General features: G+C 48.7%; 1 protein-coding gene across 1 annotated transcript in view; it reads right to left on the reverse strand.

The window, feature by feature from the left end:
- Positions 1 to 13,794, reverse strand: part of prkd2 (protein kinase D2) — a 158,554-nt gene that overhangs the window by 35,556 nt on the left and 109,204 nt on the right. Inside the window, exons 4-8 of the mRNA XM_063059919.1 lie at positions 10,322 to 10,482; positions 5,938 to 6,145; positions 3,849 to 3,926; positions 2,050 to 2,215; positions 1,649 to 1,772 (exon numbers count right to left, since the gene is read on the reverse strand). Of these exons, the coding sequence (XP_062915989.1) occupies positions 1,649 to 1,772; positions 2,050 to 2,215; positions 3,849 to 3,926; positions 5,938 to 6,145; positions 10,322 to 10,482 (737 nt within the window). The remainder of the gene's footprint in view (positions 1 to 1,648; positions 1,773 to 2,049; positions 2,216 to 3,848; positions 3,927 to 5,937; positions 6,146 to 10,321; positions 10,483 to 13,794) is intronic.

Consider the following 13,794-nt stretch of genomic DNA (forward strand, 5'->3'; position numbering starts at 1 on the left):
AACACACGAGGTCACGAGAAGATCCAAACCCCTTACGGACAACGGCAGCGACCTCAGTGGAATTCCCACAGATTGTAAGTTCTCCCCGCGATCGCAGGGGCCCCGGTTTCCTCCCACATTCCAAATATGTTCGGGTTAGTCGGTTAATTGGCCACATGGTGAAAACCGGGGGCGGGGGGGTCTTGTTGTGCCAGAAGGGCTAAAGTAACTAAAAAATAAACGGGGCACATTTACAAAGACAGGTGTGTGAAAAGGGCCTGAAGGATCATTGGGGACCCGAGTCATTCGAACCACAATCTATTCCAGCTGCCACCATCCAGGAAACGGTACAGCAGTATAAAAGCCAGGACCAACAGGCTCCGGGACAGCTTCTTCCACCAGGCCATCAGACTGATTAATTCATGCTGACACAACTGTATTTCTATGTTATACTGACTGTCCTGTTGTACATACTATTCATTACTAATTACTATAAATTGCACATTTAGACGGAGACATAACGTAAAGATTTTTACTCCTCATGTATAGGAAGGACGTAAGTAATAAAGTCAATTCAATTCAGTGCGTTAAGACTTGGCCCAGTTAGAGATACGTTGACGTGTTAAATGGGACCGAGTGAACCAGCGTACGGTTGCAACCTATGAAATGGACCGAGAAGCAGCGGGTGACGCGTTGGCGCAGTGGCCAGCCCCACTGCCTCACAACTCCAAGGTCGTGGGTTCAATTCCGACGTCGGGTGCTGTCCGCGTGGAATTTGGGAGTTCCGTCTGAGACCGTGTGGGCTTCACCCCGGGAACTCTAGTCTTCTCCCACATGGTAGGCCTACTGTGAACTGCCTCTCAATGTCGGTGAGTGGAGCGAGATGTGAGAGGGAATGAGTTAGATGACCCTACGGTGAAAGGAGGCCTTGCTCTATCACAGCTGGGTTATCTTCTGAAACAACAGAGGTTAGAGGTCACCACACACTGACAAACCCACTGACAGTAAAGATGGTCTCATGCAGGGATCACATTCTCCACAAACAGTCCAGGATTATCAGTTGCAAGAAAGAACATTTTTAAAACGTAAAAGACAAGATCTAGAGGGTGATGGGAGGCGGGGTGGTGTGCGGCTGACAGAGAGGCAAACTGCGTAACATACAGTACTGTGCAAAAGTCTTGGGTACAGGACTGTATTTGTCAACGTGGAGCGGAGAGTGAGTTTGTAAATCTGGCGGGAATAAAGGAAGCTGGGAATGGTGAGGGTGGGGTGCCTGGAGAGGGGTGTGGGACAGGTGGCAGAGAAGGAGTGTCAGGGACGGGTGCAGCCACACTCAGTCCTGAGACACCAGGCAAGGTCATTTGATTCCAAACAATTGGTTTATTGATCATTACAGAATGCCCTCTCCCTCCCCTTTTCCCAACCATGATTCCCCTCTCCCTGTCCCCTTCCCACTCTCAGTCCACAATAGAGATCCAGATCAGAATCAGGTTTATCGTCACTCACACACATCATGAAATTTGCTTTTTCTCCTGTGGCAGCAGTACAGTGCAATACGTAAGATTACTGCAGTACTGTGCACAAGTCTTAGGTGTCCTGGCTATATATATGTGCCGAAGACTTTTGCACAGTACTGAAAGATCCAAGAGCTGAGCCTCGTCTTCTTTACCAGAGCATCCCTGTTACTGTAGTGAACCAGCCAGCCCTCCTTCACCGTCATGCTAGACTTCCGCTTGGTCTGTTTCACGGACTGCACCACCCTCATCAGAGGAATGTTGGAGGCCATGGGGTCACTGACAAGAGAGAGAGAGAAGGAGAGGAGTGAGTCATGATGCTATACGGAAAGACTGAACAGGTTAGGGCTTTTCTGCAACTCCAAATAAACCTACAGCCACCACCCTCTGAGTGAAGTAGATCCCGCCTCAGGTTCCTCTTGAATATTTCACCTGTCACCCTTAACCCATGACCTCTAGTTCAGGTCTGATCCAAACTCAAAGCGAGCTCATGTGAAGTGCAGAGCGAGCGTAACCTCCCCTCATCCTTTCCACCCCCCCGCCCCTCGCCGCGCACCTCAGCATCCTACTGGGGCCGTCCTCTCCCTGGAAACCGTTTTCTGTGCTGCCGGAGCTGGTGGTCGCCTCGTCAGAGTCGTCGGCCGTGACGGACTTGTCTCCGTCTGGGTACTCGCTCACGTCCTCCATATTGACGTCCATGTCGGCCCCTGGGCTGAGGAGGTCTGCAAGGCGAGAGGGGTTCAGGCGTCACACATTCCCGAAGCAAGGCGGAGACGGAAAGAACCGTACGTGGGGGGGGGGGACATGAAGGGAGAGCCACAACCGTGTGTGCAGTTCTGGTCACCTACGTTCCTACAGGACAGATAGAGTGCAGAGAAAAACTACATGGATGTGGCCTGGGCTTGAGCACCTGAGTTGTAAGGAAAGTTTAAATAGGTTAAGACTTTATACCCTGAGGCGTAGGAGAACGAGAGGAGATTTGATAGAGGGATACCAATTTATGAGGGATATAGATAAGGTAAATGCAAGCACATCTCATCCTTCCGAGCTCCAGTGAGTATCGGCCTACAGACATCATCGACATCCTCATCACGTGCCACTCCGTACGACAAGGGCATTCAGGGTCTTTGTTCTCGGAAAATTTTTCTACAGAACTGGTTTGCCATTGAATTACTCTGAGCAGTGTCTTTACAAGACGGGTGACACGGCACATAATGATGATGTCATATGACATGGCACATAATGATGATGTGTCATGTTAAATGACGCAGGTGACTGATTGTTTCTAGCAAACTTTTCTACAGAAGTGCTTTGCCATCGTCTTCTTCTGGTCAGTGTCTTTACAAGACGGGTGACCCCAGCTGTTATCAATACTCTTCAGAGATTGTCTGCCTGGCGTCAGTGGTCGCATAACCAGGACTTGTGATGTGCACCAGCTGCTCATACGACCATCCACCACCTGCCCCCATGGCTTCACGTGACCCTGATCAGGGGCTAAGCAGGTGCTACACCTTGACCAAGGGTGACCTGCAGGGTAGCAGAGGGAAGGAGCGCCTTACACCTCCTTTCCACTCTGGGTTATAGGTAGGGTAAATGCAAGTAGGTTTCATCCCTCAACGTCATTGAGTAGAGGCCCAGAGACGTCATCATTATCTGCCATGTTTTATGACGTCATCATTATGTGCCGTGTTGTATGACGTGGGCGATCATGGTCAATGACAGTGATTGTTCTTGGCAAAGTTTTCCACAGAAGTGGTTTGCCATTGCCTTCTTCTGGGCAGTGTCTTCACAAGACAAGTGACCCCTCCCTGCCCCCAGCCATTATCAATACTCTTCAGGGATTGTCTGCCTGGTGTCAGTGGTCGCATAACCAGGACTCGTGATCTGCACCGGCTGCTCATACGACCATCCCCTTTGGTGGAGACATATCTCCACCCCGCCACCCACCAGAGACATCAAATGCTCTTGAGAAAATCACTTGGACCCCAATACGCAGTTCAGATAGCCAATATATACGTTAGGAGGACTGCGGGTCCCCAGAGTTTCTTATGGTGTCAACCTCCCTGGGTATATTCACCATCTTCAGTGGTTGAAGAAGGAAGCTCAGCACCCACCACCACCTCCTCAAGGGCAACTATGTGTTGGCTCAGCCTGGTGAACCCGCCACTGCAGCTCCGAGTCGGAAAATGTATCACCAGTCCTTCGTTATGACCGTGTCTAAACCCTCTGCGGGAGCACCTTCCCCACGTGGAATGCAGTGGGTCGAGCAGGAGGCTCAGTCCCGCCTTCAAAGGATGGACAATAAATGCAGGTGCCCCAGGAGTAAAAAGAAACGAGTGCTTAGTCACGCCTCACCTCCATTAATGCTGGATTCTCCCAAGCAATCATTGGGTACTCTCTCCACACATCTCCTGTGGCAGTTGAACTTGCAGTCTGGTAAAACCAAAAGACCATGAGATACAAGAGCAGGATTAGGCCATTTGTCCCATTAAGTCTGCTCCACCATTTCGTCACCCCTCTCAGACTGGATCTTCTAGCTTCACCCCACATCCCTTCGTGGCCTGACTAATCAAGAATCTATCAACCTCTGCCTTAAATACACTGAATGACTTGACCTCCACAGCTGCCTGTGGCAACGAATTCCACAGATTCACCACTCTCTGGCTAAAGAAATTCCTTCTCATCTCCATTCTAACATTGTGAGGCTGCGTTCTCTGCTATTAGACTCCCCCACCATAGGAAACATCCTCACCAAATGCACTCTATCAAGGCCTTTCAATATTCGATAGGTTTCAATGAGGTCACCCCTCATTCTTCTGAATTCCAGTGAGCACAGTCCCAGAGCCATCAAACGCTCCTCATATGATCAGCTTTTCAGTGTCTGAAACATTTTCTAAGATTAGGGGCCCAAAACTGCTCACAATACTCCAAGTGAGACCTCACCAGCACTTTATAAAGCCTGAACATCACATCCTTCTTTTTCATAATCTGGTCATCTCGAAATGAATGCCAAATCATATTTGTCTTCCTCGCCACCGACTCAAACTGCAAATGAACCTTTACGGAATCCTGCGTGAGGACTCCCAAATCCCTTTGCAACCCAGATTTCTGAATATTATCTCCACTTAGAAATAGCCAACCCTTTCATTTCTCCCACCAAAGAGCATGACACTTCCCAACACTGTATTCCATCTGCCACTTCTCTGCCCATCCTCCTAATCTGTCTAAATTCTTCTTCAGCCTCTCTACTTCCTCAAAACTACCTGTCCCTCCACCTACCTTCATATGGCCATTTTGTGAGTGAGGTAGTGTTCTTGGGTTTAATGTCCAATTGGGAATCGGACGGCAGAGGGGAAGAAACGGTTTCTGAACCATTCAGTGTGCGCCTTTGGGCTTCTGCACCTCCTGGGCTAGGATTACAGCGGCGTGTCTCGAAGAGCTGGACAGGCCCGCTCCACGTTACATCTCCGTAAGTAAGTAAATAAATAACTAACCGGATTCTATGTGCCTGTGATGTTCCTGCAAGTAAGTTTTTCAGTGCAGCCGTGTACAGTACTGTGCAAAAATCTTTAGCACATACATACAGCTAGAGTGCCTAAGACGTTTGCACAGTACTGTAGCAATTTTATGTATTGCACTGTACTGCGGCAACAAAAACAAATTTCATGACACATGTGAGTGATGATAAACCTGATTCTGATCTGGGTCTCAATTGTGGACTGAGAGTGGGAAGGGGACAGGAAGAGGGGAATTGTGGTTGCGAAAAGGGGAAGGGAGAGGGGAGGGAGCGGGAAGCATCAGAGAGACATTCTGTAATGATCAATAAACCAATTGTTTGGAATCAAATGACCTTCCCTGGTGTCTCAGGGCTGGGTGTGTCAACACCCACAACCCCCACCCCTGACACTCCTTCTCTGCCACTTGTCCCGCACCTCTCCCGTGGCATCCATCCTCTCCATTCCCAACACCTTTTGCTCCCACCAGATTTACAAACTCGCTCTCCGCTCCACGTTGACAAGTACAGTCCTGTGCTAACGTCTCAGGCACCCGAGCTGTATATTTGTGTCTAAGAGTTTTGCACAGGACTGTATCAAGCTGCTCCGCCTCGTTTCTCACACCCACCTCGCGCCTTACGCCACCCTCCCCCACCTCAATCTTCCTCCTTCTTCATCACACACACACACGGAGAGGATTCCCCCAATGTGTCTGCCTCTACCACCAGTAGTGACAGGGCGTGTCACACACCCACCACTCTGTGTAAGTAACCTACCTCTGACATCCCCCCCAGACTTTCCTCCAATCACCGTAAAATTATGCCCCCTCGTATTAGCCACTTCAGTCCAAATGAAGTAGGGCACGGAAGGTCAAACCCTTGTGTAGGTAGACTCTAGACTAGCTCAAGACCAAAGATCAAAGTTCAAAGTTCCAGGGGTCTCACACTGACCTTTGCACTGTAGTCCCTGCCGGAAGAGGCCTTTGAGTAGCTTCTTGCAGTACTGGCAGACCGTGGGTCTGGTGTACGAGTGCACAGCAAACGTGTGAGGCACCTTGACCTTGGTCAGGAAGATCTTGTCCAGCTCAATCGGTCGCCCCACGTGGGTGCACAGGTTCTGACGTTTCTCCTTCAGCGACAGCATTTCCGCCAGGTTCTTCTGCACTTGGAACAGCCGGGGGAGACGGACAGGAGGGGTGGAGGGAGAGGTGGTAAGAGACAAAAGGCAAATGCTTTATTACATAGGACATAGACTCATTGGCCACTTTATTAGGTACACCTGCTCGTTAATGCAAATATCTAATCAGCCAATCATGTGGCAGCAACTCAATGCATAAAAGCACGCAGACATGGTCAAGAGGTTCAGTTGTTCAGACCCAACATCAGCATGGGGGAGGAAATGTGATCTCAGTGACTTTGACCGTGGAATGATTGTTGGTGCCAGATGGGGTGGTTTGAGTATCTCAGAAGCTGCTGATCTCCTGGGATTTTCATGCACAACAGTCTCTAGAGTTTACAGAGAATGGAGGGAAGGACAAAAAACACCCAGCGAGCAGCAGTTCTGTGGGCGAAAACACCTTGTTAATGAGGGAGGGCAGAGGAGAATGGGCAGACTGGTTCAAGCTGACAGGAAGGTGACAGTAACTCAAATAACCACCCGTTACAACAGTGGTGTGCAGAGGAGCATCTCTGAATGCACAACACATTGAACCTTGAAGTGGACGGGCTACAGCAGCAGAGGACAACGAACACACACTCAGTGTCCTCTTCATTTGGTACAGGAGGTATCTAATAAAGTGGCCACAGTACAGAACAGTGTAGTAAAGTACTGGCCCTTCGGCCCATTATGTTGTGCTGACCTTTTAACCAATTCTAAGATCAATCTAATTCTTTGCTTCTCTTAACCCTCCGTTCGCTGACCCAAACCCGTGTGTCTTTGGACTGTGGGAGGACATCGGAGCCCCCGAAAGAAACTCATGCAGTCTCCTTACAGCCTGCATCTGGTGCTGTAAACAGCTGCTGTGGTATGCTTTCACATTGGCCTTACCGATCCACCTGCTGAAGAACGATGCTTGCCTCAGCTGGAGCCTTGGGCAACAGGAGCTCACTTGGAAAGGCTGCATGGTGCCAGAGCGGACTCACGGCTCCAAAGATGAGGGTTCAGTCCTGACTCTGTGTGGAGTTACAACATTCACTGTTCGGGGTCATGAGTCTGAGAGCCCGGGGCCAAGGACTGGAGGCCCTGAGGTAGCCTGTCCAGGGGGTAGAGGCCTTTACGTGTGTGTGTGTGTGTGTGTGTGTGTGTGTGTGTGTGTGTGTGTGTGTGTGTGTGTATGTATGTGTGTGTGTTGGACTGTGCGAAAGGGGTTATTTTGTTGTTGTGTCTTGTTTTGCTGTTGTTTGTGTTGTTCTGAGTTGGGTGTTGTGCTCTTGCTGTGTTGAACACGATGGGCACACTACGTGGTCAGGCTGGTCCCATTTGTCAGCGTTTGACCAATACCTCCCCAAACCGGGGGTCCACGGACCCCCTCAGTTAATGGTATTGGTCCACGGCATAAGAAAGGTTGGGAACCCGTGGACTCTTAGCCTTTCCTGTCAAATGTTGCTCATGTACTTTTTTGGACTGTGGGAGGAAGCCAGAGCACCCGGAGGAAACCCACACAGTCACAGGGAGAATGTACAAACTCCTTACAGACAGCGGCGGGAATTGAACCCCCATTTTACAACCACCGCCGTAAAATATTCCTCCAAGAGGACCCCAACCTCGCTGTGGTTAGGGGGTTTGCGTGCTTCAATGACCTGGAGGGCTATGCTGGCTGGAGATGGAGCTTTATGCTTTGGCTCTTGGTCGGGTCACCCATGCCAAATGGGTCAAAGGGCAGAGGTCAAACTAAGAGTGGTCCACCAGTCCTCCAGGTTCGGGGGTTCAGCTCAGGGCTAACAACCCTGACTGGTCAAACAAAACTGTTATGGAAACAGCAATGAAGAATCTTTCTATATCTGAGTGTGACGGTATTCCTGAGTCTTTCATGACTGACAGTAATGAAAACTGAACTAGTAACACAAAGCCCTGAACGCCACCAGAGATGGAGGACCTTCATTGCTGCCCTAAACACCAGCAGTGAAACGGGTAGTAGAGAGCGAGCTGTAAAATATTACGCTAACCGTTATGCTACTGTGCCATTCCTGTTATAAACACAGCAATCTTGAGAAAAACATCATTAACATGTTGATCACTCCAGCGCCCCAAAGGAGAGTTACTGCTCAGAGTGGGTCCTTCACCCTCCCGCCTGTATTCAGAAATTGCTCCCTCTCTCCGATCGCAGTCCCCACAACACCAGAAGATCTTCTGTTTCACATAGGTAGGGTTCCATCACAGTCAGCTGCAGAAAGTTGTAAACTCAGCCAGCTCCACCATGGGCAATGGTCTTCCCAGCGTCCAGGGCACCTTCAAGGAGCAATGCCCCAAAAAGGACCTATCATTAAGGACCCCCATCACCCAGGACATACCCTCTTCTCATTGCTACCATCAGGGAGGAGGTACAGCAGCCTGAAGACACACACTCAACCATTCAGGAACAGCTTCTTCCCCTCTGCCGCCCAATTTCTGAATGGGCACTGAACTCATGAACACTACCTCACTACTTTTTAAAAAAAATGCTGGTGAACGCAGCAGGCCAGGCAGCATCTATGGGAAGAGGTACAGTCGACGTTTCAGGCCGGGACCCTTCGTCGGGACTCTCCCACCCTCACCGAGTCCTGACGAAGACGCTGCCTGGCCTGCTGCGTTCACCAGCACTTTTGATGTGTGTTGCTTGAATTTCCAGCATCTGCAGATTTCCTCGTGCTCACTACTTTTTCTTCTCTTTATCATTATTTATTTATTTATCGAGTTACCATGCGATGTGTGGGCACGTGGCCAAGTGGTTAAGGCATTGGACTAGCGACCTGAAGGTCGTGAGTTCGAGCCCCAGCCGAGGGAATGTGTTGTGTCCTTGAGCAAGGCACTTAATCACACATTGCTCTGTGACGACACCGGTGCCAAGCTGTATGGGTCCTAATGCCCTTCCCTTGGACAACATTGGTGTCGTGGAGAGGGGAGACTTGCAGCATGGGCAACTGCCGGTCTTCCATACAACCTTGCCCAGGCCTGCGCCCTGGAGAGTGAAGACTTTCCAGGCGCAGATCCATGGTCTCGCAAGACTAACGGATGCCTTAAAAATACCATGCGAAATAGACCCTTCAAGCCCTGTCACCCAGTAATCCCCCTGTTTAATCCCAGACTAATCATTTGACAATTTACAATGACCAATTAACCTACTAACCAATGTGTCTTTGGACTGTGGGAAGAAACCAGAGGAAACCCACACGGTGACAGGGAGAATGTACGAACTCTTTACGGGCAGTCACACACAAAATGCTGGCCAGGCAGCACCTACAGTTGCCATTTTGGGCCAGGCCCCTACAGGCAGAGATGGGAATTGAACCCGGGTCTCCTGTACTGTAAACCGTTGTGCTAACCACTAGACCACCATACTATATATTTATGCCCTGTACTATATACTTATTACCAAAATTTAAAGTTTTTCATTATTATGTACTGCAGTGTACTACTTGTGAAAAACAACAAATTTCACAGCACGTGCCGGTGATATTTGACCAGATTCTAATCCTCTCTCTCGTTTTCACACTCTGTCTGACCCAACATTCACACTCTACATGAACCAAACACTTTCCGCTTCCTGACCTGCAAGAAGAGTCAGCACAAAAAGATTCTTTTAAGATCATAAGAGTATAAGACACAGGAATAGAATGAGGCCAATCAGCCCATCGGTAAGCTCCACCATTTCATCATGGCTGATCCAGAATCCCATTCAACCCCACACACCTGGCCTCTCACCATATACAAGACCATGAGACATAGGAGCAGAACTAGGCCATTCAGCCCATCGAGTCCGCTCTGCTATTTTCATTAATAGCATGGGTAAAGAACTCCAGGGATACTGGAACTCCGAAAACAGTAGGGTAGCGGTTAGCGCGATGCCATGACAGCTTGCGGAATTGGAGTTCAATTCCAGCGCCCGCTGGAAGGAGTTTGTACGTTCTCCCCACGTCTGCGTGGAATTTCCTCTGGGGGCTCTGGTTTCCTCCCACACAGTCCAAAGACGTACCGGGTTAGTAGCCGAATCGGTCACTGTAAGTTGCCCCATGATCAGGCTAATATTAAACAGGTCGGTATCTCTAAATCGATAGGAAATCCTCCATCTTCTGGTCATCGCCAGAGAGCAGGACGTGTGGTTTAAGGAGAACAGGATCAATACAGTAGGTCCTTTACCGAGTGTCCGTCAATGGGGGACATCAGCAGAGTCTCTGTAGTGGACAGCCGGGATGTTATGGACCCGGAGAGCGAGGTGTTGGATAGTCTTCTCTTCCGGGCTCCACTGCAGTTGTTAGGAATACTGAAGGCACACCTCTTGTGATAGTTCAATCCACACCCTGTTTTCAAGATCGGTGAAAAGAAAAGTGTATTAATAATGGATTCAAGATGAACAACGCGCACGCACACGCAAAATGCTGGAGGAACTCAGCAGGCCAGACAGCATCTATGGAAAATATGAAGTAGTCAACGTTTAGGTCCGAGACCCTTCATCAGGACTCTTGACATCAGTCCAGTAGAAGGGTCTTGGCCCAAAACGTCAACAGTTTATTCCTCTCCCTAGACGCTGCCCGACCTGCAGAGTTCTTCCAGCATTTTGTGTGTGTGTGTGTGTGTGTGTGTGTGTGTGTGTGTGTGTGTGTGTGTTGCTCAGGGTTCCCAGCATCTGCAGAATGTCTTGCGTCTATGTTAACATTGGCTTCGTAGCAATATCCGAGCTGTGCGAGACGGTACAGAAGATGGGGCAGGAAGCTCGTGATGGAAGTTTAAGTTTAAGAATTAGGGGTAGGCCATTTAGAACGGAGTTGAGGAAAAACTTTTTCACCCAGAGAGTGGTGGATGTATGGAATGCTCTGCCCCAGAAGGCTGTGGAGGCCAAGTCTCTGGATGCTTTCAAGAAAGAGATGGATAGAGCTCTTAAAGATAGCGGAATCAAAGGTTATGGGGATAAGGCAGGAACTGGATACTGATAGTGGATGATCAGCCATGATCACAGTGAATGGCGGTGCTGGCTCGAAGGGCCGAATGGCCTACTCCTGCACCTATTGTCTATTGAAAGTAATCATAGAGTTTATCTCAAACACGAGAAAGTCTGCAGAAGGTGGAAACCCAGAGCAGTACACACAAAATTCTGGAGGAACTCGGCAGGCCAGGCAGCATCCAGGGAAATGGATGAACAGTCGACGCTTTGGGCCGAGACCCTTCTTCAGGACTGGGAGGGAGATGCCTGACTATGAAGGTGGGGAGGAGGGGAAGGGGGCTAGCTGGAATGTGATAGGTGAAGCCAGGTGGGCGGGAGAGGTCAAGGGCTGGAGAAGAAGGAATCTGATGGGAGAGGAGAGTGGACAATCAAAGGGAAGGAGGAGGGGACCCGGGGGAAGTGATAGGCAGGTGAGAAGTGAGAGGTCGGAGTGGGAAATAGGGGAGGGAGGGGGGCAATTTTTGTTCACCGGGAGAAATCAATATCCACGCCTTCAGGCTGGAGGCTACCCTGACAGAATATAATCCTCCAATCTGGCCCCATCATGGCACAAGAGGAGCTGTGGACTGGCGTGTGGGAATGGGAATTAAAATGTTTGGCCTCTGAGAAGCTCCGGTTTTGTTAGCAGTTCAGAGCTGCTCGATGAAGCAGCCCCCCCCCAATTTCTGATGGGTCAAGTTTATTTACTAGTTCTAATGTTGTTCAGGTGCAGTGACCTCACTATTTTTACATTATTGTTGAATTTTAAAAATATTTCTTATTGAAGCTTATAATTTTTTAAATGTATAACACTGTACTGGTCCCACAAAACAGCAGAAACCATGACGTACAGCGGCTTGTGAAAGTATTCAGCCCCAACCCTTTGTTCACATAAATGAGTATTACAGCCAGGGATTTTCATCAGGTTAACTGAGAATTTTTATTTGTGAATCATGTGCTCTTTTTTCCACAGTAGAGGCCCCCCCCCAAAAAAAAACAGGGAAAATTGTAAACTGAAAATTGTGAAGCATGAAAATCTAAAAGTTCGAAAACAGAAATGTTTGTACCTTCTTCAATATTATTCGCTAGTTTACTTTCACATTTCATTGTTTTTCTGCTTATGGTTATCTAGTTGTCTTCTGTTGGTTTTGAAAGGCTTCCCAATCCTCTAATTTTTGCTATATTATATGCCCCCTCTTTTGCTTTTATGCTGCCTTTGACTTCTCTTGTCAGCCACGGATGTCTCATTCGCCCTTTATAATACTTCTTCATCTTTGTCACTTCCGAACCGCCCCCAGAAACTCCAGCCATTGCTGTTCTGGTGTCATCCATGCTAGTGTTCCCTTCCAATTTGGCCAGATCCTCTCTCGTGCCTCTGTAACTCCCTTTATCCCTCTGTAATACTTTATCTGACGTTATCTGCTCCCTTTTAAACTGCAGGGTAAAATCTATCATATTATGATCACTACCTCCGAAGAGTTCCCTTACCTTAAGCTCCTAATGAAATCTGGTTCATTACACAACACACACTCTAGAATTGCCTTTTCCCTGGTGGGATCAACCACAAGCTGCTTGAAAAAGCTCTCTTGTAGGCATTCTACAAATTCTCTTTCTTGGGATCCAGCACCAACCTGATTTTCCCAAACTACCTGCATATTGAAATTCCCTGTGACTACAATAACATTGCCTTTGTTGCATCCTTCTTCTATATCCTGTTGTAATTTATATTCCACATTCTATCTACTGTTCAGAGCTTGAAGGTACTCCCATTGGGGTCTTTTTACCATTGTAGTTTCTAAACTCTACCCACAAAGATTCTACTTATTCTGATCCTATGTCACCTCTTTCTAAGGATTTGATTTAATTTTTATCTAATACTATCTTCCTGCGATTCTGCTGCAAGTAAATTTTTCATTCCACTTGTGCACAGAAGTACTCTCGCATATCACAATAAACTTGATTCGAATTTTGGAAAAGATGGTTCTGTTCTGCAGTATCGCAGTTGGCCAGCAGATGGTGCCAGTGCCCACACCACCCAACACAGTATTCAGTGACTTTCTGCCTTCACAGTGACTGGGAGACAGGAAGATGAGGGAAAGGGGCACAGTGCGCAAACCAGAGCAACAGACAGATCAAAACGTGGACACGGTGTTTGCTGCGTAAGAAAAGGACAGCACAGCTAACCTACAGAGTGAAGCTCCCTGTACACTGTCCCATCACACACTCCCAGGGCAGGGACAGCACGGGTTAGATACAGAGTGAAGCTCCCTCTACACCGTCCCGTCACACACTCCCAGGACAGGGACAGGACAGGTTAGATACAGAATGAAGCTCCCTCTACACTGTCCCATCACACACTCCCAGGACAGGGACAGCACGGGTTAGATACAGAGTGAAGCTCCCTCTACACTGTCCCATCACACACTCCCAGGACAGGGACAGCACGGGTTAGATACAGAGTGAAGCTCCCTCTACACTGTCCCATCACACACTCCCAGGGCAGAGACAGCACGGGTTAGATACAGAGTGAAGCTCCCTCTACACTGTCCCATCACACACTCCTAGGATAATGTAGAGGGAGATTTCCCCTTTGCCCAACCGATACTATTCCTTGCTCTGGGTTGGGAAAAATCTTGCAGGGCCCCCTATCACTGTTCACAGTCCTATTGACGATTGAATTCTTCGGCCTTCG

This window comes from Mobula hypostoma, chromosome 10 (assembly GCF_963921235.1).
Source record: "Mobula hypostoma chromosome 10, sMobHyp1.1, whole genome shotgun sequence".
NCBI lineage: Eukaryota > Metazoa > Chordata > Chondrichthyes > Myliobatiformes > Myliobatidae > Mobula > Mobula hypostoma.